This window comes from Anser cygnoides, chromosome 13 (assembly GCF_040182565.1).
Source record: "Anser cygnoides isolate HZ-2024a breed goose chromosome 13, Taihu_goose_T2T_genome, whole genome shotgun sequence".
Lineage (NCBI taxonomy): Eukaryota > Metazoa > Chordata > Aves > Anseriformes > Anatidae > Anser > Anser cygnoides.
Genome location: NC_089885.1, coordinates 1,501,773 through 1,524,519, shown reverse-complemented (window position 1 = coordinate 1,524,519; position 22,747 = coordinate 1,501,773). Strand labels below are relative to the sequence as shown.

General features: G+C 35.1%; 1 protein-coding gene across 5 annotated transcripts in view; it reads right to left on the bottom strand.

Moving 5' to 3' along the window:
• Positions 1 to 545: 545 nt before the first annotated feature.
• The window catches only part of STAG2 (STAG2 cohesin complex component), a 75,221-nt gene continuing 53,019 nt past the window's right edge, over positions 546 to 22,747 (bottom strand). For 2 of the 5 annotated variants that reach the window (XM_048070606.2, XM_067005215.1), the window contains exons 16-34: positions 22,582 to 22,685; positions 21,664 to 21,756; positions 21,362 to 21,451; positions 20,135 to 20,338; positions 18,626 to 18,696; positions 18,194 to 18,281; positions 18,009 to 18,089; positions 15,512 to 15,604; positions 12,793 to 12,967; positions 12,253 to 12,392; positions 11,008 to 11,109; positions 8,941 to 9,089; positions 8,266 to 8,394; positions 7,715 to 7,920; positions 7,107 to 7,296; positions 6,910 to 7,023; positions 5,725 to 5,851; positions 5,310 to 5,387; positions 546 to 2,430 (exon numbers count right to left, since the gene is read on the bottom strand). In XM_048070606.2, the coding sequence (XP_047926563.1) occupies positions 2,407 to 2,430; positions 5,310 to 5,387; positions 5,725 to 5,851; positions 6,910 to 7,023; positions 7,107 to 7,296; positions 7,715 to 7,920; positions 8,266 to 8,394; positions 8,941 to 9,089; positions 11,008 to 11,109; positions 12,253 to 12,392; positions 12,793 to 12,967; positions 15,512 to 15,604; positions 18,009 to 18,089; positions 18,194 to 18,281; positions 18,626 to 18,696; positions 20,135 to 20,338; positions 21,362 to 21,451; positions 21,664 to 21,756; positions 22,582 to 22,685 (2,258 nt within the window). In that variant the 3' untranslated portion in view covers positions 546 to 2,406. The other 3 variants (XM_048070608.2, XM_048070607.2, XM_048070609.2) reach the window with 3 other exon arrangements.

Here is a 22,747-nt window from a genome sequence, read left to right as displayed (position 1 = left end):
TGTTACCAAACAGCCTGATTTGACTACATACAATACCTCCAATATCAGAATCAAAAGCAGTCTGCATAATTTCTGATAAAAGTTAAGAGGAAAAAGAAACAAGCAGAAGGGCTACTGATACACCTTTAAAAAATGTAACACAAAAATAATTAACCATTGATTTCTTGGCATGTAAAAGTTCTATACAAATTTTAAAAATTTTATTTGCAGGTACTAACCTCTTGAAAAGCTCACTCTGTATTTACACTGCTAATTCTTTTAACAGGTTTAACTCAAATCATATTTAAAACAATCATGATTGCATAACTTTTCTACTTTAAATTATTAACCCAATTAGTGCTTTATTCACATTTTAAAAACTTGTACAATTTATTACAAATATAAAACAGTGCAGTTTTCCATACATTATCCGAACTCTGAGACAAACACTTAAAAGACATGGAAAAAGATTTTGATTTCTATAAACATAACATTTGCATTACTCATACCCCTTTCTTCACTGTCCTCCCCATCCCCGTTTTAAAAAGATCAAACATACAACATACTGTAGGTTTATTTTTATTCAAAAAGTTACTGTCTCAAGACATAAATACAAATCAGAAAACAGTACAATTAGGACAATAGAATGTGGAGGACAACAGGTTAAGGTAAATATATAAAACATTTTTAGCTGGTTGAAAACAAAGCTGTAAGAACTGCTTTCACAAAGAAACACTCCTTCAAGAGTAAGAAAATCAACTTAAGTTTAAAATCATATATACAGTCCTCTCAGCAGTTCTATTAAATGCAGTGGTGTGAAAAACAATATAGGCAGTACTTTTAGACATGAGTATTTATTTATGTAAAATGAGTTAGGCAGATCTAGTTTTGAGTTTGTTGTTACCCCATGACTTAGTAAAATAATTATATTTTATCATGATCCTTTAGATAATCTATGGTTTTTGGCTACCACAGCCGAATGTTTAATTTCTGAGTCTAAAAACAGGAAGCCTTTTTGTCACCCATTTGGGGAGATTCTTGTATTGCAAGCATATTAAGGCATGGAATGATTAAAATAATATACCTCAAGAACTGAGAGACAACTGACAAAAAATATACATATGTAATATAAGTTAATATTTCCTTTAAAATGATGTCTAGCTGCCTAAGCCTTGCAAAATGAGTCGATGTCAAAATGGCATAGATCCACTTTCTGTTTTAGACCAAATTTATTTGTGAATGGACACAAAATGAAGTTTAAAGCTTAGCTTTCAAAGAATATTATGGGTTGTTTATGAATTTCTATTATCCAATCTAATTTACATACAGAGGAAATGTACTGTAACCTGTTAGAAGTATCTTTAACCTGAAGACTGCTTGCAAAGACAGATAGATAAAACAATATAAAATACAAATTTAAAAATCATTTTTAAAGCATGAATTCTCATGCTCTTCTATTTTTAAACATTGTTAAACTTTCAATATATTTCTGAAACCTCATAATTTTAAGTTGGAATTTAAAAGTAAGAAAAAACTAAACAAACTGCGCAATTATAAAATCAGCACCAATTTATATATATATATAATTTTATTTAAAATTTAGATCCCTATTCCCACACTCTAATAAGCTGTATAATTTTTGTTTAGAATTTTTCTGCAAACATACTACAATAAGCTTCTTTTATTTGGAGACAAAATACAGTGGCACTACTGGAAGGAATTTCACAACATTACATTTTTCTTAAAGGACAAGCAAACTTTCAGGGTTGGAAATGGGCAAGCATGACTGAGATCTGTTACTTTCTGGTACTTCATAGTTTCTGGACCTTTCTGACATGTCTAGCATGAAGCTTTTGGAATAAAAGTGTTTTAGATAAAAAAAGCTGTTATAATTCTGCTTTACAAATTTTTTCCATGATTAATTAATACAAACCTTCTGTTGCTGAAGTTTGCATTTAATTGAAAATACTGACACTCTGGTTCTATCACTGTAAGAAAATCAATCCATCTATCAATTCACTTCATGGATGTAAACAGCAATCCAGCAGAGATCATGATTATTTAGTATAGCCAGCAAATGTGTAAAGAGAGGGGCTCAAATCTGTACCAAACACCTCTCAGACTGTTAGATTAAAACTAAGAGGGAATACTTCTTATGATCTGGAAATAAACTGATAGCACATAAATAAAATATTCATTTTTCCAACAAAAAGTGTAGCTTATCCTCAAATTGTTTACTTGTCCTTTACATTTTTTTTTCAGGCAAACAAAACTGCCCCTTCAATGCACTTGATCTTGAAAGCATGTCATTCTCCTTAGAGAAAAATCTGTTCAGAATTTCACTGTATCTACCACAATTTTGTATTGAAAAACTTCCTCTTCCACTTAGAAAATGACTTCACCACTGATTTATTTGCTGCTCTGGTATTAAAACATTGACACCCCAAGAACCTAAAAAAAAAGTTAGAAATGGTGTCAATTTGTAGTCTACTACACATTTAACAAAAACAAAGCAATTAATATATGATTTAAGATTAAGACACTTCAAAATATGTTAAGGCATTGTAAGTTTATTTTTCCTCCAAACCAAATTCACCACACTTCTGATTCACGTAATAATATGAAGAGGGCTCCTCATTCATTAGAAAATGTTTTTCCACACTTGAAATTAACTAGATCCAAAAGGAATGTGTTAAAGACTGTGCTTTAATTATTTTAGATAATAATTGCAAAATAATTTAAAATTAGTTGCCTAACCTAGAATTCTTTGACAATGATGGTTCTATAGGCCTTAACCTGTAATCAAGCGGGCAGTTTCTAGCAACTAAGCCTGAGATAAAATACTCTATACATAGACTGGCTGCTGCCATGCCTGTGCTCATAAAAACAACAGGTCATCTTGCAGCAGCAAGCCAGGACACAAACTTAATATTTTGTATAGAATACGTAATTTCTATCAGAAAGAGAATAGAAAACAAATCAAACAGTAAGCAGAAAAAAAATAAAGTACTGTCCTTCAGGAGACTACGTGATTAAGTGAAGAAAAAGCTTTCCTGAAATGAAGAATCAGTTTCCATTCCCATGTGGGGACAAGCCATATGATTTTCTATGCCAATGAAAGCATGTATCATCACTGATAGGCCAAAAAGGAAGATTCCAGATCTTGTGACTGTCCTACCTTTTATAGTACTCCCTAAATCAGAAAGAGCCATAGAGACATGAGACTTAATTCTTCTGAATCTTAACACTGCTGTTCACAATTATTTGTTTCCAAACCAATTTTTACTGCTCTTGGCATTAAATTCACTTCAGATGCATCATACAAATGTAGTGCACTGCCTGCCTCTGACAGTTAGTGCACAACAAAGTTGTGCCCAGCACAGCTGCCTCTGGCACCAGTAACGGACACCCCAAAATAAAGGGTGGGCTAAAATTCTGATCATAAACTATGTGCATCTGAATAAACTCAATGCATTTTGTCTAGGTGTATTAGAAACAAGTGCCACAACTCCAAGAATGATGGACCTCAAACAAATTATATGAATAAAATAAAGTAACTTTACTCAGAGGAGGTTTTTTTGCATTTATGTTTTTTTTTGTGTGTTTTTGGTTGGTTGGTTTATAAACATTTTAAATACCCAGTGATCCTTAGCTCTGCTTTAAGACAATTTAATGCTGTCTCTTAAATTATTAATAGAACTTTCCCACTTAGACAGTTAAATTCATTTAGGTGGAGTTTACGCTAAGGAGCAGCTCTCTGTGATGCAGCTGTATTCTGTATTCCTGCAGAAATCACCCTTGCTGTGTCCTTACTGGGAGAAAGGTTTGCTAGATAATGCCCCCTTCACCATACCAACTTATTTAAAGTGTGCCACTGCTCCCTCCTTGCAGAGAAAACAGACTATAGCTTCTTCTCCTGGCACATGGAGGCAGGATACTGATAGTCTCTCAGAATTGGCTCCAAAATCTTGCAGAGCAATGCGACTGTAACCAGCTGCCATCATGTGGTGATACTCCCAAACTGCAGCTAAGGAGTGCCTAGCAAATCCTGGGCTCACGTGGCAAGGATGGCAAAAAGAATGAGAAATAAAGTAATAGGAAAGAAAACTAGCTAACAGTAAACAGAGTGAAACGATTCATAACTAACTTTTTGAAACTGAAAAGCTGAAAGGTTTCTGAAAATCTGTGAGATTCACCTGTAGAGGACCAAATTTTCAGTGCTGTCAGAATAAAAATGGTATTTCACAGATCAATTAACTAAAATTAAGAAGAGGAAGGGAAAAACTATTTTAAAACAGTCAGAAAACTGGTGATATACTTTCTAGGTGTTACTTCAAGAACAGAACACACAACAGCCAGATGCACAACCTAATCTGATTCATTAGTACTAGAAACAAAGGCCTACTGGCACAAAATATATGGATTTGCATTTAAAACAGTATTAAGACTTTTTTTTCTCTCTCATAACAAGAACAGATTCACGCTGCAACAATACTGTAAAAATATGTAATCGTCTTCCAAATTCCACCAAGCTGTCCAAGATTCCCAGGAAGCCTTGTTGTACTGTCCTCTGCTGGGTTGCTGCAGCTTGTTATTTCCAGTGTAATTTTGTACCAGCTACACAAGGTCAAAAATGGCTGCATACATTACAAGTGGTTCAAGACAGAAGGAATCCCTCATGCAGTTTTTTAAAAGAGAATAGAGACTGCAGATTTATGAAGTCGGAAAAAAGGGCAACTGCAAGCAGAAACTACAGACTTCGGATGTTTTGGACCTAAAACTATATATGGAAAGAAAAAATACCTCTCATCTCTATAAACATATATCTGTATTGTCTCTATGATCTATATTCTCTATTATCTTACTTATGAATAAAAGTTAATATGGCAATTTATAAAAAAACCAAATCATCCAACACTGACAATTGGTAATGTCACTAGAATCAACTGAGTTCATCACAACAGGAAACTTGCTTTAATATAGCGTATGCACAGATTTTTATTTTATTTTTATGCTCTTTGCTACCAACCTCTGTGATGCTCTTTTCCATACTAGAAGTGTACCTTCTCAGATTTAAAGGCTTTTGATTTTTACATAGCTACATGTAAAGTATTAAGAACAAAAACCCTGTAAATTTGCAAAGAATATTAACTATCTTAGAATTTATAAAGCTGAATTACAGCATAAAGCATTTCATTGACTCAGTCTGCCAAAATGAGCTACTCGAGACAGCCTAAAGATTGCATTCTTTCCATTTAAAATTTGAAGTAAGAGTATTGTAATCTTAAGACTGATTTTACATTATTTTCCTCTTACGTACGTTAACCTACCGATTCATCCATGATTGAAGCGGGGTCAAAGAAATCTGGTTTTAGTTCCGTTCTTTCTCTCCTGTTCTTTGATGGTGGCTACAAAAAGCAATCAAATAAACACATTAATAGTAATTTCAGAACATACACATAGAGTTTTTAAACTATAATAAGTGAAGCTGAAGTCTCAAGGGATAAGAATTTATGGGACACAGATTTTCATACATCCTCATTGAAGAAGCGTGTTTGCCTTTAGTATGTCAGTTTGGAAAAAAAAAAGGTATATGTATATAGGTAGTGGCACAGCCATTTAAGAATGTAAAGATCAACATGAATTGTTTTCTGTTTCACAGAAAGGAAAAATTGATTCAAATATCTTACTCGAAAGCAGCAATACAAACCCAAAATTGACTAAAAGGACAAGGAAGTTTCTTACTAGGTCTATGTCCATGGTGTCAAAATCCATGCCTTCATTGAGATCTTCAATTCGCCCTTCTGATGACATCATCACGTCTTCAACGATTGGCTCTTCATCATCTTCCATTAGACTTGTGCCACGCCGACTGAATATGAAAAAAAAAGCAGCGTGTTATTTAGCACTAGATCAAGTTACGTTTTATCTGAATATTTAACAAGTTTATGTCTGCTAATGAACTGTCAACAAATGATACTTCCATTACATAGAAATTAAATAAATTCAATAAACGTGTTAACTACTATTAAAAGAAGTATTCGATGAGCTAGAAGATTCTAAGAGAGTAGGTGAGAATGACTTAATCAACTTAAGGAATTTTGTGGGACTTCTAATTGGTATTCTGAGGTGCTGTAGGAACTGATATGCAGATCAAAACTACACCCAATTCAAAGATTTCCACGAAAATATTCATGCCCTACATAGAAAGGTCATAGGTTTGCCACCTAAATAAAATATGGATTTTATTTTTTCTTCCCTGCCTTATGACAAGGCAAATAGCAACGTCTGTTTGGGTTGGGAAGTTCTACATAAGATTTTCATGACAATCAACATACACAACTGGACGTCTAGTACTACAGGATTCCTCTCAATTTTCATGTTAATTTTGGGTCAGACAAAACCCTTATTGATCACAGAAATGCTGAAGACAGCAGTTTCTTTAAAAGGAATATATATATATATATATTTAATAAAATAGATCCTGACCTCTAAACTCAGAAGTAAAAGGAGAATGAAACAGTAGAAATAAACTTCTGAGCTTAAACTTTGCTTCACACATTGAAAACCTACTTTTAAAAGTAATTTTCATTGTTCTTTTCTAAAAAGGATTGTGCAGTTGAGAATACATAATGAACGTGCTTTGCATGTTGCACTGATTATATGTATCTGCCACAGACAGCAGTCAGTTCAACAACACACCCAGTTCCCTTTATTACAAAGTTCACTACTGTTAATTTTTCTTAAGTTAAAAAACAAGACAGAAATCAGATCAGATGAATATATTATGCTAAATGCATCACCATGCACTTTCACAAAAAAATACTACTGAAGAATTGGAACATGTATCTCTCTTAAAAAATACAGGAATAATATTGCATTTAATATACGCTTCCCAACCCCCTGTAGTAACATTTCACTCTCACTCACATAGCATGTTGCAAGTTGGTTCTCAGCTTGACGTAGTTCATCGCTGCCCTCTCCTGTTGTTGTCGTGCGGCTTCTTCCTGTTGCCTTTGAGCCAACATCCACGTTACTTGCGTGCTTAAAAAGACCATTATTCTATTTTAAACATGAACTGTTTTTGTGTATGAACTAGCACAATGCAGACCTACTCATTTACGTACTTGTAATCGAGTGGAGCTTGGTGGTGTTCAGGCTGCATAGGATAGACACCCATATAACTCTCTTCAGGTCGCAATCTCTTGGGCTCCCTCATTATCGTGGAAGTAAGTTGAGGTGTCTGCATCATGACTGGTGTGTGCATTGTCTGCTCCCTGTTCATCCACATACTGTCACTACTGCTGCTTTCTTCAGCTAGAAGAAAACACTAGGTATTAAGAAACTTTTTCAAGCTAGTCTAAAACTGAATGTTTAAACAGTTTAAACAAATGTACTTCCTGAGAATCAGTTTTTTTACTTTTCACCACAAATTCTTACATGTGACCCCAAAAAGCCTTAATTCATAACCACTGACTAGACTATTTAAAATGCTTTTATTTTCTGTAAGTTAGCACAGTGTAGTGCCCATTACTTCCTTTTGTGCCTCAGTGTTATGTTATTCAGACTCCTCAGATGAACAGTTTTTCCACTAAACACAGGCATGCACACAAAGTTATCCTATCTAAAGATATACATTAAAGCATGCAAATTCTCTCAAGCTAAGAAATAGGGATCAACAAATGTAGCTTCTGAGTATCTACTCTAGTAAGTTTTAAAATGAGAGAAATTCTACCTTCAGGTACTTTCCGTTTCCCTGTTGCTGGCTTTGTCTTCTTATTTCTTACTGTAGATCCTCGACTGCTGATTCCACTAATTACTGACATTGTATCATCATCCCCACCAGCTAATAAAGAGTTTCGGTAGGACATGAGAGGAAGCCACACATCTTCTCTTCGTAGAGACATCTGAAAGGTCATAAACTTCTCCAAGTAAACATACCTTTAAATGGAAGAAAAAAATGAGAAAGATGCAAGACATCTGTAACATGATGTTAACATGTCAAGATAAGTAACTACTCAATTTAACACCCAAGGCTCCCCACCTAGTTAACAAAACCAACCAATAACAAATTCAGAATATGATTTCTGTTCATTCACCACAGAATGAGAAAACAAGGGTGAATACAATTTACCCTTTATGACTATGCTTGACTGCATCACTGTAAAGTTGTATTTTAGTGCCAGAGATTCCTTTCTAGGTGAATGCAATACACATACATACATATTCAAATAGATATCTTATTGTTATCATTACAAATATTAATGATATTAAGAAAATACTTACACTGTTCTTTTGTCTTGTCTGAGAAGTTTGGAGGAAAACTCACTCAGAATATCAAGAAATGCCAAATTCAATGGTGGGTGGCTCTCACCTTGTGGATTAGGCTCCTTAAAGGCAAATTCTATGCCATCCCTAAGAAAAAGTTGAAGATTTATTTACATAAGGCATAAACTAAAGAAAAAGTTATCAGTACTGGGAGCTATCAAAACTAAACACCTTCCCCTATTTCAAGGGAGCAACCATTCAGTGTTTCCATGTTCTAGCAAAAAAGTGAACACAGTTCGTAATTTGAACATGGACACACTTTTTGTCCTAATGTTTCTAACTCACGTTTCAAGTTTTCTGCAGGTGGCAAAGATCATCACCACTGATAATTAAAATCGATCTGTTCTTACTGTTATGTACATTAAAATGCTTTTTTTGTGACAGCATCAACACTGCTTATCATTTACAGGCTTATACAATGATGCTAAAGAAAAACATGATTTAACATTTGGGTTTAATTCAGGAACAAAGACACAGTCACTTCCTAACTTATAAACGGGTTATAACTAAAATGAATTTCTTTAGTGCTAATGCAGTTTATATTAAACCAGTTTTGAAAGACTAGAAAGACATTTTAATGATGTTAGTCGAGAAGTGCTACAAAAATGGCAGTAATACAAAGCACACAATTACTTGTGTAACATAGCAATAGCTTCTCTTGTTTTCAACTGATCCAGTCCAAACGTTAAAGCAAAACGTCGAGCAAGTTCCTTTATGCCACTGAATGTTGGCGATGATCTGTCAAAATTATAACCATTTTCTTGAATCATTTCATTGAAAAGCTGTATGAAATGAAAAAGGAGATTTTCATTTATTAAAAGATCATGACAAATTTTGGACCAAACAGCATAGAGTTCAGTTTCAGTAAAATGTGTTTTACAGCTTTATTTCTTAAATCAACAACCTGTAAAGATACAAGTTTATGATCAGTAAGTCAAAGCTACTCTTGAAGAGTTTGTATGTTTGAGTTAAGCTTGGACAATATGTGCACTTCAAGGAATGCATCAAACTATGTTGGACTACAGATTTCAGCACTTCCTTAAGTGGGACGTCCCAGAGTTGAGAATACTGAAAATTAGTAAGATTCCTTGATGTGTACACTAACAGAGAAAAAATAAATGCAGTAAACTACTACTCCTATATAACTCATTTTTTGTGTATTTTCCAAATAGAAATACAGCAAAGAAATTCTAAAATGGAAACATGTCTTCAGGGAAGTTGCCAACGCCACCAGAAGCTCTGCCAGTGAGGATCAAACTCAGCTCTTCATCAACAGCCAGCAAACTTGAACGCTCTGAACTTTATAATTTTTTTTTTTAGATCAGTTATTTCAACACCCTACTGAATTTCTCTGTAATTCTCTTCAACAGATGATTTTTCTATTATCTTCTAATTTTGTGCAACACACGCATCCTTTCCCCACCCATGTAACAGAGAATAAACCAAAACCAGGTTTAGTCAGGCTATGCACATTAACTTGCATTTATAGACACACTTTGGCCCACAGCTGCATGCTTCCTTTTAAACTGGTGCAGCTTACTCCAACTTAGTTATTCCCTTTATCCCTCGTCACTTCTAGTATTCCTTCTCTGCTTGGTTTCTGTTTTGAGTTTTCATAGAAACATGCTAGTTCACGTTTAAATGTAAGGAGATTGTGTTTTCATGTCTCCCCCTCTCCCCCCATTGGTTGTGGTTTGTTTGTTTTTGGATATTTAACAATACTTGGGTCCCCTTGTGTTACTATTCTTGTAGTTGTATTAGGCTTATGTAATTGCCTTCCTATTATGTGCGCAATTTCATAGAATCATAGAATATCCCGAGTTGGAAGGGACCCATAAGGATCATCAAGTCCAACTCCTGGCACCGCACAGGTCTGCCCAAAAGTTTAGACCATGTGACTAAGCGCACAGTCCAATCACTTCTTAAATTCACATCCATTTTCTGTCTGCCCTTTAAAATATATGGGGCAGGCTGTTCATGATACAGAAAAGATTAACAAGGACAGAATTTTCCTGACATCACAAATACTTGCAAACTCTAGTGAAAAGTCAGCAAAATCAGTAAAAGGAGACCCTAGCCTTCAGCTGCATATTTTGTGCTGCAGTTCCATCAGCTAGTTAATGTCACACTGCTATCAAAAGGAAAGGTATCATCCTCCTCTTGTACTGGCAATAATATCTAGATGGATAAACCAGCTTAGGGGCTTCACTAAGGATTTTTTCTGGTTAGTTCACAACCAGATCCACGTAAGCTGTATGAACTCCAGTACTGACACAAAGGGGTGTGGAGAGAGGACAAATTGAGATACATTTTCCTTTCAACAGTAGCACACATCTATGTTGAATTGAAGTGGTTGGCAGAGATGTGCTTTACTGGTCTGATTCTCCTCAATCCTGTAAGATTCATGCAGATGGCCCATGTGAGCAGATGAATCCAACTCATGACTGAATTCATAAGGTCTCCACACAGACACGCTCGTTTACTGAAGAGAGCACTAAAACGTTTTAATTTCAAAGATAGGTGAAGCACCTACCAAACATTCAGAAATACTGAAAACAAACTCACAACTGGTCTTAGTAATTGTTTGTTTTCAAATCTACCTTCCATAAGAGCTTCTTCATTAATACCTCACACTATAAACAACAGCACATGATATACTGCATGGAATTTCATGCTTAGAAGATTGTAAATCATTCTTACCTGTTGCAAGCTAAGAATAAGTGTTTTAGCACACTGGATTTTGTCTATCTGTCTTGTTTTACTCATTGTTTCTTTAATAATATCACCATAGTCATTGTAGTACTAGGAAAAATCCAAACAAAATAGGTTAACTTTCCATTTTAGTTGAAAACATAACAACTACCGAATTCTTCAGAAAATGACATCTGTTACGCTATTTAAAAGAGAAATTCAGACACTCTGAAAAGAAAAAAAAACTAACATGTTTATGCTTACACCATCAAAATTGTATCTTAAAATACCTCAAAAAAATCAAACAGTATTTCCATTTATTTTCATTCTCGTTTAATGTCATCAATATTACTTTAGAGGCAGAATGAGCTATTTATCTTGAAGGCCATGACACACTTATTAATAGCACATATTCACCCCTTCAGGGTACAAGATTAGAATCTAATCTTTTTTGGAACTACTGTAACTCTGATGGGGAGTTTTCTATTTTCTCTGTTTAAACTAGGCTCTTATGGACAACTTCATAATCATAATTTTTCCAATAGAGACAGCTGCCAGTTCAGTTTCTAAAGTATTTGAAGTTTAATACAGTCCCAAGTAGTTATTTTGCGATTCAGAATATAAATAAAGGGCACTCATACAAAAGCTGGCTGCCTGAATTTTTATTTTTGTTTTTAAAATGTAATCATCAAGAAGCAAGTTTTTAACATGTTCACAAAATGAACTCATATTATTGTGCAGCTGTGAATCCCAGGTGGCAAGAAGGGATTTCATATTTAACAAAAGTAGCAGCAGATACAAGGAACATGTTTTTTCTAGGAGAAATAAAGGAAACTTGCAAGACAATCTTCTTCTCTTCTACAAAATTTAAGCTGAAATTATTTGATAAGGCTAGATATCAAGTCAACCTGTGTGAGAAGATTCTTAAAAAGACTGATAAACTTAAAGCTGAGGTAAAAATATACCATCAACCAGATATCCTTAAGAAAATAAATTTATTAGAAACAAAGTAAAAACAATTATCAGTTTTTCTTCCTGCTCCCCCACTATACAGGAACTGTGAAATCATCACAGCTATTTTCCCCCCTCTTATGGAGGGAGAACTTCAACAGGCCTTCTACTGATACGGAGTTTTGTAGGCTTCGTATTTCAAATCAGTTATCTCACAAGGAACAAATTAAATAACAATAAAAAATCCACAGCTACTATATTCTAATGCTTCTACTAAGTATAACCACTAGCCTTCCGATTTACCTTCATATATTGCTTGAAAATGTCTGCAGCAGTATTCATTTCCACCACAGTATATACAATGAGTTTACAGAAAGCTGCAAGCAGATTTCTTCTTTTGTGCAATGCTTCAATTTTGCTAGCTTCATCATCCTGCTGTCCATCTGCAAAGAGTTTGGAAGATGAAAACTGTTGGGTTTAAACACTTCAAGTTTAAGTATTGTATACAATGATGCGGGCTAGTGGTCAGGGTTTAGGAAAATCAAATCTCAATTCTGACAGCAATGCACTTCATTGCCCACTGACAAGTCTCTCTTCCTGAGATATATAATATTTGTGCCTATGAAAACAAACCATCATGATTACCCTACATGTCCCCAAAACATAAAGGGCTTTAAACAGCTGCTGACATTTAGAAAAAAACCACAAACCTACCTCTTTGCTCATGCACATTTCTCATTGCTAGAAGAAGAGAAAAAAAATAAAGGCACAAAATACCACTGGCAAACAAATGTATTAGTTAGAAGGCAAATAACATAAAAGAAACGTAAGTTTTGCACCAACCTGCACTATTATTATCATCATCTTGATCAATGAAGACATGATCTAAAATAAAACTGAGTAGTTCAGATTGTAATGAAGAATCAGGAGTGTAAACAAGTGGTTCCAACATATCACGTCCTCCTGTCATAATCTGATGGCTGAAGATCATCAACACGTCACACAGAATTGTGAAAGCCTATTAAAAAGAAGCCTTAATAAATATTTGCTTGGAAACTGGATTTTAATTTATTTAAATACAGAATAACATATTTTCACTGAGCTAAGTATTTAAAGCCCAATGGTGTATGATGGTGCCTCAAGTCCTAATCAACTCAACAGGCCAACTGGAACTTAAAATGTGAATAGCTTCCTACATGAAGTTGCTGTATGACTCTCTCTAAATAAAAATGCTGCACAAATGTATCCAACTAAATATCAAAATATTTTAAGAATGAAATATGAAGAGCATGAAACTCTCAAATTCTGCTTGAAGGATGCCACATGAGGATACTAGAGAACTTTGCAGTCACCAACCATAGAACATTCCACTTTTCTAATTGTTTTGATCACATCTGGAAAACACATAGCATGGCTGAGGATATTCAATCCCTTCAGATCCTAAGGTATGTCTTGCTCCCAAAAAACCAACCACCTCTTCATTTTGCTGGCAAACTTGTCCACCTGACATCAGATTTCAATGTCTGTACTACAACCCCACGAAGTCTGAATGCATCAGTACCTAGACTGATATTCTTTAAACTAACTGGACAATACATTGCTTAACGCTGCACTTCATCGTTTTCACCATAATCTCTTACATACTACCATTTTAGCGTAAAGATCAGTTCTCAAACTCCTCAAAGGAAATGCTATCATTTTCGTGGTCATGGAAATACATACGCTCCTCTTGAAGTTCCCTTCCAGGAGATTAGAAAGGGAAAACACCTACATGCCCTACGTGACTGACGCAATTTGTTTCTAGGGCATGTGCCCGAAAATAAGAGTAGATTTTTAAAGAGACCTACTCAGAGCTTCAGTGACTTTTGTCATACTTTCACACCCTACACCTTATGACTTTGATACTAGTTAACTCTCAGACTTAAAACAAGCAGTTCCAGGAAGAACTTATAATAAGATTCTTGTTATAGCAAGAGTTGCAAAAACTGCAATTGTACGACTAAGTGGACTAGATATTCAACTACAAGCTCAAGGACTTTTTTTTAATCACCTTTTATAGCAAAACGCTCCTGGGCTTTCTATTTGTTTAAATTAAAAGTACATCTATAGAAGATAGTTTGGTCCTTCTTCATAGAGAGATGCTAAACTTTTTTTTTTTAATCTTGTTTTAGCTTTCTAAAGGTTGTTATGGCATTTACTTTGAACTAATCCTGCTATCAGTTACCTGTGCTCTTCAGTGGATCCTGAAATCCATACAAATGTCCTGGCTGAAGGACTATCTGAACACAGACTGGAAGAGACCCAGCCCCTACAGCTGACCCAGTTACCCTCAGAACTCAAGGCAAGATATCTCAGTTCAAAACTGAAGAAAAAAAAAAATCCCCAAACCTTCATGCCTGTATTTTCCTTCAAAAAGCCAGGACTTGTGTCTCCTACCTGAGATACCAGGCACTCCTGACATGGACTAAATACCTACATATTTTACGTCTCAATTATCTAAGGACTTGGATTCAGCTAAAACTCTCGGCCACAAGGAACAACTACATGAGGGACTGACTACAAAATTGGTAAGACAAATAGGTCATCAGAATGCAGCTCCCTGGAACTCAAGCAAAATCTGAAGCTTTACTCAGTGCCCTAACTCCTTAGATCTGAAGCTCCTATCACAGCCTGAGCAGTACATCACTGCTGAGGCTTTTAAGCACTTGCTGGAATGGTCTCCAAGCACCTCGAACTAATGCTGTTAACAATTCACCAGTGTGTATGTGTACTGAAGGGCGACCAAGAAAAATGAATGCCTCTTCTCAACAATAAAATCCCTCAGGTTACAGTGCATATGTGTTTTCATTAACACACACACTGACTACTCATCCTTTTTCTCTTGATCCAGAGATGCACAAAATCCTAGGGTTCTGAAGTGAGGAATATACTCTGTATGCAGCACCATACCGAAGAGGAAGAGTGAAATTGACCATGTATGTTCCCATGTGTTTACAAGAAGGGGAGAGGAAGGTTGTTTTCTTCATGGGTCTTGAGTGCTTCGTTACATATGTATAATAGTGGAAACGTGGCAGTGTAAAAGCACTCTAAGAAATAAATAACTTGCATCTTCTATATAGCTGTTCCCATCCCTTCCAACTCTGTCTACAAATCCACAAGCACCTCCGCTGGAGGTGTGTGACATGACAACCAAGAGTTTGAGATTGAACTATCCCACCTAAAATAAAAGTTGTAATGCTTCCACAGTGCACCTGCCCATTGTCTACATAAAATAACAAGAACAATTAAAAAAAAACACTCTTCAAATAAAGTTTATGCTGCCTAAAGTTACTAGAAAGAATCAAGTTTAAATTGGTTTTGAAATCCCACCTAAATTACTTAAAAGAGGGCAAATACACAGAAGTGCAGTGTACACAGAAGACTCAAAGGGCATTAAGCCTAAGCATCCAAGACACTTATCCCACATCCTCACATAAACTTGAATAGTTCCTTTTGCTAGTATTTGACACTTCTTTAGAAGTATAATATTAGAAGACTATCAGGATAAACAACAATCACTAACCTGTTCCTTAACTGCAGTGTTTACATTGGTCAGGTAGTGTTGACAGATTTGACAGAACACTCTCATCTGCTTCTTCAGACGTAGAAGATCCTCCTTTAAAGAGAAAGATTTCATGTAACTGTTCAGCTTTTTCAATTTCATATTCATATATAGTGCATGCATTTTCAGAGCTATCCACCACAGACCTCATACGTAGATGCGAATCAAAGTCCACTGCATTAGTTAAATTCACTATTACAAACAAAATTAGCAAGGAGCTATTCCCTCAATTTTGTCATCCTGTGTACTACAATAGAAATGGAAGTTGGGATGAAATCGGCAAAACTATTAAAAAAATAAATAGTAACAACAAAAAACAGTGCACAAAGCATTTTCTTTTTAAAATATCTGTATTTTCAGCCCTAAGTACAGATTTTAGGTAGCTGTGCAGCTAAACCAGACACAGCTACGTAGTATACTTTTATTTCACTGCTTGGGGATAAAGCAAAGTGTCAGATACGAGTTGGGGTTTTCTTTCCCTCTTCTCTAAAAAATAAGTGATTTTAAAAGTAACTTCAAAAATTTGCGATGACTTCCAGGAAAGTAGATTACTGAGCAAATAAAGTATCAAACTGATACAAATACCATCTGCATAGCATATTTGGTGTCCTAACTTCTAGTTACTCAACTAAACATGCAAAGATTCTAGCTCAGGCAGAACTGGGGAAGTCCAATTACAAGTTATCGTCAGGCCAGACAAAGAAGAAATACCCCTGAGAAATTTAAAAACTATCCAAGCAATCTAAAACAAAAGAAGTCTCTCCCTTCAAGAAAACAGGTAGCACGTTGGTACAATGCGTCATTGAATCTCAACAGGAGTCACAAAAGCAACAGCCACTTATTGACTATGACTGTACAGAGTTTAAATATAGTAAGTTTTTAGAACGCTTTCACTACATACAAAGTTTTATCTCAACATTTACCATTCAGATTGCTATACCAATCTTAAGTGAACTACACACAAGAACATATTCTTACTTTTATAGAGAATTATTCTTTTAAATTTAAAAAAATATATAATTAATTTGATATTTATTACTTTCAACAGCCTGCATCATGAAGCTACTTCTCATACTTAGTCAACCTGTTCACAGACAGCACAGGCCTAGAATTTAATTTTTGTTATGGAACAAAAATCTTTAGGCACAGTACATTCCTGTCACTTCTGGTTCTGTGTGTCAAATTCTTTGCTGTTATGTTCCATTGACATTGAACCTAAGTCAATGGAACTTCTGTATATACCTGGTATATATTTGGCAGCAGTCAAACAGTTAAATATAATAAAACAGGTTTAACTTCTCAACCACAACTGTAAAAGCTTTAATTTACCAAATATTATTATATTGGAGCAGAAATAGTCTTAATAAAGGACTATTTTTTTTTCCAAGTAAGTTATTTTCATTCCTGTTGAAAAGTATTACAAATTACATTTTACTGCACAATAGCTAAGTTAATATTCATTTCTAACCTAACTTTTCAATATTTACTTCAGCTTCTGCAGTCAGGTTTGTGATAAAGTCTTAATCATTGCTACCAAAAACTCAGACTTCTGCTTCCCCTTAAAAGAATAAGCTAATAAATCTTCCAAATCCTTCACTCACATAAAGAGTTCTCAACAATCTATGTATGCACTTTGTATCTGATATTCTGTTTTTAATAATTGTTAAAAGCAAGATGATGAACTAGTTGGCCAGCATGTGTTGAAGAATTTTGCATTTAGTAGAACTTCAGACTCTAATGACTGAGTCAGAAAGGCTGCAATTACTCATTGGATTAATGAAGTCATAACATGATTAAAAATATAAAGAGAAGACACTATGATCTCACATAGGTGTTCTCTGTTATTAAAAAAAAATAGCTCAAGTTACATATCATGCTTCTCTACTCCTATGATATATTGGATGCCCACACTACCATACCCAGAAACAAAGAAAAAAGGCAAAAATGTATACATTCTCACATTAAAACAAACTCATTGTAATAATTAATTGCTAATATATTAATTTAAAAAAAATTATACAATTCATTGATTGCAAATTGAGTCCTTTTCCCTCCAGTAAACTATGACAGACGCCTACAACACGTTAATTCCATGGACATAAGCAAACTGCAATCCCTTCTCTGAGATTTTTGAAGAAGTAAAATTAGAAAAATGACATTTGCCAGAGGTTTATCTTCCATGATCACAATAGATATATTCAATTACTTAAGATTCTTTCAACTTAGTGTTTGTGTGTCAATAATAAACATAACAATTTAGGGAAATATTATGATTTAAAAGCCAAGTATTTCATTGTTAAAATGATGAATTCTGAAGAATTTCTTAGAAATGCAGCTTTCAACAGGTGTATGTATAAAAAATTTCTGAGTTTTAATTGATTCCATCACATTTCCTGTTTGATGACACTGCAGGTACATACAAACATTTGTTTACTAACACAACTGGAACAAGGCATACCTTTGTGGAACTGCTTTCAGTGATTTTTGCTAGCTGCCAAAGGATTACATAATGAGTGCACTGCAGTGCATGAATAACAATCTGAAATCAAAAAGAAAAAAAATTTAAATTAAAAAGAGGCCAATGGAAGTCAGCAACAAAAGCTATTTACTGTTGTACCTAAAGAGCACATTTTAGCTACAAACCTGTTCTGGCATGTCTCCATTTTCAATGCCAGTTTTCAATAACTTGTAGTTGCAGCCAAACAAGTCCCATCTTGATAGGTCGTGAGCACTAGAAGCATTAGAAATGAAACAGAGATGTAAAAGAAACACCACTTCTGAAATTCAATGGTAACAACTACTAAAAGCTTCACTTAAAAAAAAAAATACAGTCATATATGTATATACACATACACAACCTCCCCCAAACCAAAACAGAAGATTTCAGTTTTGCGTCTCTCTCTCCTTATATATTCAAGAGATGCGCCATGTTCTGCACAACACTCCACCATTCACACTGAAACAAAAGTTCCATAAAATTTTATAGGTCTAAAATTTTAAAAACAAAACACAAACTACTACAAAAACAAATCATACAACACAAATCCTGACAGTTATGTGCAGAAGCCTACTTACTTGTGGAAAGCAGTGATTCTCTTCAATGTTGACAAGACCTGATAAGCATCATCTTCATCAGGTTCCTCCCCCTATTTAAAAACCACATTGTAATAAGTCACAAAGAAGGGGGGGGGGGGGGGGGAGGCAAAAATAACTTTATCTAAATTATTTATTAATGACATGCTTGTTTTTAGAAGATTTGAAGGGGTTGGGGGAGAAAGTAATGCACTGCATGCCCCAAACTGCTGAAAAGGCAATCAGCTTTCATGTTTAGAAGTAACACAGCAGCACAAGGAAAAATATGGTGAGGAGTGCAGGGGGAAGGAAGAATGTATTCAGGCAGCCTAGATTTCTGTGTATTATGTAGGTATTTCAATTTTCTCTGAAGAATCCAGCAGAGGCCACTGTCAGACAATAGATACTGGACTAGACGGGCCACGGGTCAGTACCTCAATCTTTAATCGCAGACCTAAGCCTCTAAGAGGGGTAAAGGAAGTTCTGATGGTCCCACAACGCCTGACAAATTTGTACTTGGAAAGAGAAAAGCAGTACAAAGAAAAGGTGCAAAATAGTATCTATTTGGGTACACAGGATAAGCCATCTGAGGTCACAGAAAACCCCCCTCAGTACACCAGCTATAACCCAAGTATTGGTGTATCAGTCACACTGCAACTGCCACGCATTTTCCTGTCCTATGGTAGCACATGACCAAAGCACTATGGATTTCAACAATTCTACCGGAGTATTTGTCATTTTCCTTCTAGTCAGCTGTTTGACATTTCATTTCCTTGCTTTACCCCTCATTCTTTTTTTTTCTTTCTTACAGACAGGGAACTAAATGATTACTAGGCACATTTCCTACTTGGCCCACATACATCTAGTGATTTCAGGCCAATGAGCAAGAGGAAAAGGAGCAAAGCATGACCAAATAAGTCTGCTGCCGAGAGGTGTGAACAAAGAAGTTATCAACAAAATGCTTCCCATGCTTTCACAGATAAGGAGGAAGAGAAGCAAGTTTTGTCTAAATGTCCCGTATGAATGTCTCAATATCAGAGGAACTTAATGACGTTAAATAACATACCAGGAAGTTCTCTCTCTTAAGCAGCAAAGAATAGGAATAAAATTATTTTTAACCTACTAAATACATTCAAGGATGTAAAGTGTTTTCCAGAGATTTTGCACACTGTTGTTGATAAAAGATCAATCACAGGCAAGACTGGCAACACTAGTACATCTGAGAATCCTAGCAGAACTAGAACGCTACATCTCTCAAAATTACAATCTTTATAGCAAAGGTGGAAAATTCAAACAATTTCATAGTTTATCTGAAATTTACCTCAAATTCCCCAAAAATACTTGTACGAAAAGAGGCCAAAGAATCACTGTCCTGATGTAAAGAAACAATCACATAATCACAGCAATGATACTGCTGTATTATTATGCTTGACCTCAGAATTTCGCAAGTCAGAAAAACATGCTGGAAATATTTACAAGGGCAGGAAAAGTTGATCTTGCACATTAAAATACCTCTTGCAGGAAGTCTTCAAGAAGTCGATTAAACTTGTCTGCCAATTCATCTATTAACTGACTTCTTGCAATATCAACCCTGTTAAAGATTGTGAATTCTTCGTTACAGAGAGCATGGTATGTTTTTGAACAGGCTTCCAAAACATCTATGTCTGTGTGCTTCTCCACAATATCCCGGATTTGTCGCAGTAAGGCATCCAAATGCTACAAGAACAACAAGGTGGAAAAAAAAAATAAAAAATAAAAAAAATTGATAAAACTTACTGAATTTTAAAATTCAATTTATTACTTATTTGTTTTTTAAAGCTTGATACAGAATACAAAACAGTTCTAGAAACCAGGTGATACTTTGGGGTAAATTAACAGTGAGTTAAAATTAAGTAGGAGCTTGTCAAAGACTGAAAATTCAATCTATTTTTTAAAAAGTTATTAAAAATTTGCAGTTGTTGGCATGGGTTTATCTAACACTTAAATTTGAAATGACAGATAAATTACACAGAAGCATTTATCTCCCACCCACAAAAACATTTATACATGGTCTTAAAAGCTGTATAAATGGAGAATTAGTTTCATGTTAAGTGTTAGCACTGAAACCAACTTCAGTTGTTGCCTCTCCTCGCCCCAAGTCACTCACTGCCCTCTAGGCTATGCTGTCAACTAAATATTTTATTACTATTTGACCCTAATCGTTTCCAGCTACTTGTTTCACAATGCAGCAAGTTGGTGCATCTTAGAAGGAGAAAACAGACAGGAACAGCCAGCTTCATTACCACAGCTAATAAACAGAGCAGTAACTATTTAATTTGCCATCTGGTAGTTTTCCACTTTTTCATGCAATGAAGATTGTGGTTTACTAGCTTCAGTGATCAGAAAAAGAAAATTTAGCAAGCCATTTCTATAAGCTTTCTCTCTCAAACAGCATACCTCAAACACGACCCTAACACAACAATAAACGCTTCTGCATTAAGTTAATCTACCTGACGAGATTCTCTGTTACAACTGGCCAAAACAGGCCTTCTAAAGCTAAGAACAGCAGCCGGACACCTATGTTCAGGTCTTATCCTCAACAAGGGTTTTGACAGACCAAGTCACACTTAATGAAAAATGTTGCACTTACAATGGTGACTGAAATTCCAATGAGGAAGTCTAAATTCTGTTGTCATGTGTCCCTTTCCCCATCTACCCCACCCCGCCTTTTCTGTTAAGTGTTAAGGGATGTTACCTTACCTTTTCTAGTCGCCCTGTTGTATAAATTTCCAAATCAAAGTACTGTGGCAACTGCAACAAGTTGGTGACTTTTTCAGCATCTACAGAATACTGTAAAATTGACAAGGAAAAAATAAAGAGTTCAAATGCAAATAATCTTGGATATAATATCACACAATACATCACAGAACAATCAAACATTAATAAAGACTCATAAGAAAAAAATGAAAACTTGTGTAAGCCATACAGTTAATTACAGAAATTATACTTCTCGTTGAACATTTTAACAGCATCTCAACAGCAAGAAATGGAATTAAACTTACCTTTGCTAACAACTGTGGAAGTGCCACTGCAAAAAGTTCCGTAATTTTTGTCCTGTCATCCAACTGGGTTTTCTTTTCCTTCGCTGTCAGCACCTAAATCATTAGTATTGCAAGAATTTTACAACTACAACCTTCTAACATCACTATAAAATATCAGTGAAAAAAAGTCAATATAAAAATTTTCAGCACTCAGAAAATGCAATTAAGAGTTGCACCTAAAACTATTGAGATTATGCTCAAAACAGAACTGACAATCTAGACAAAAAGTTTACCTTCCTTGCAACAAAACACTGTGATCAGAATGTTTTTCTTGATAATGAAAGAACAGCAATTTTTCCAGCTTGCTTACAATTTTTAATGATTAATATTTATTCAATTCATATGCCAATCTGATCTTCATATCTGAGTAAATGTTCAGTCTGTACCTACATAGGTTTTTCACCAACAGCTGCACAAGTCTTGAAAGCAGTTCCCTTCCCAGCTTAATGTCTCAGTAAAAGAAGGCTGCCTAAACTTCATATAATCAGAAAAAAAAGCCAATTGGTTGGACTGTGGTCCTTCCAAACAATCTATGGAATATATCCAATTCTCTCTTATTGTGCTCTTTAAAATTGAAAATAGCCTTATGGTTTTTTCACATACTGAATTTGGTCTTCTTTCCAACCTTCTTTTAAAATCAATTTTGTAGTACTTTTAATAGCAAAACCAAAGACAGTAGACCAAACAATATTAATTATGTGCCAAAGTCATGAACAAGTGAACAAACCAAGGCTGTCAGACACTGGAGGCTGTGGTAACAAACTCAATTTCTGAACTCAGTCCCTTCAGCAGCAGCCGCCTATGACTGTCTCCTTCTCCCCACACTGTCCCCACAAAGCCACTTCCACATGTCTACATAAGCAGGTTTTTGGTTCCTACCCTTTTCCCTGTTCCTCTTCCCACTGGAGGATGACATTCAGCTGCTTGCCGAATTGTACAAAGCATTATTTCAATCAGTGCGCTTTCCTGTCTATCTGTCAGAGCTGAAATTTCAAGAAACAGACGTTATAATACAGCTGAATTTATTTGTGCTTTTCCACAAATA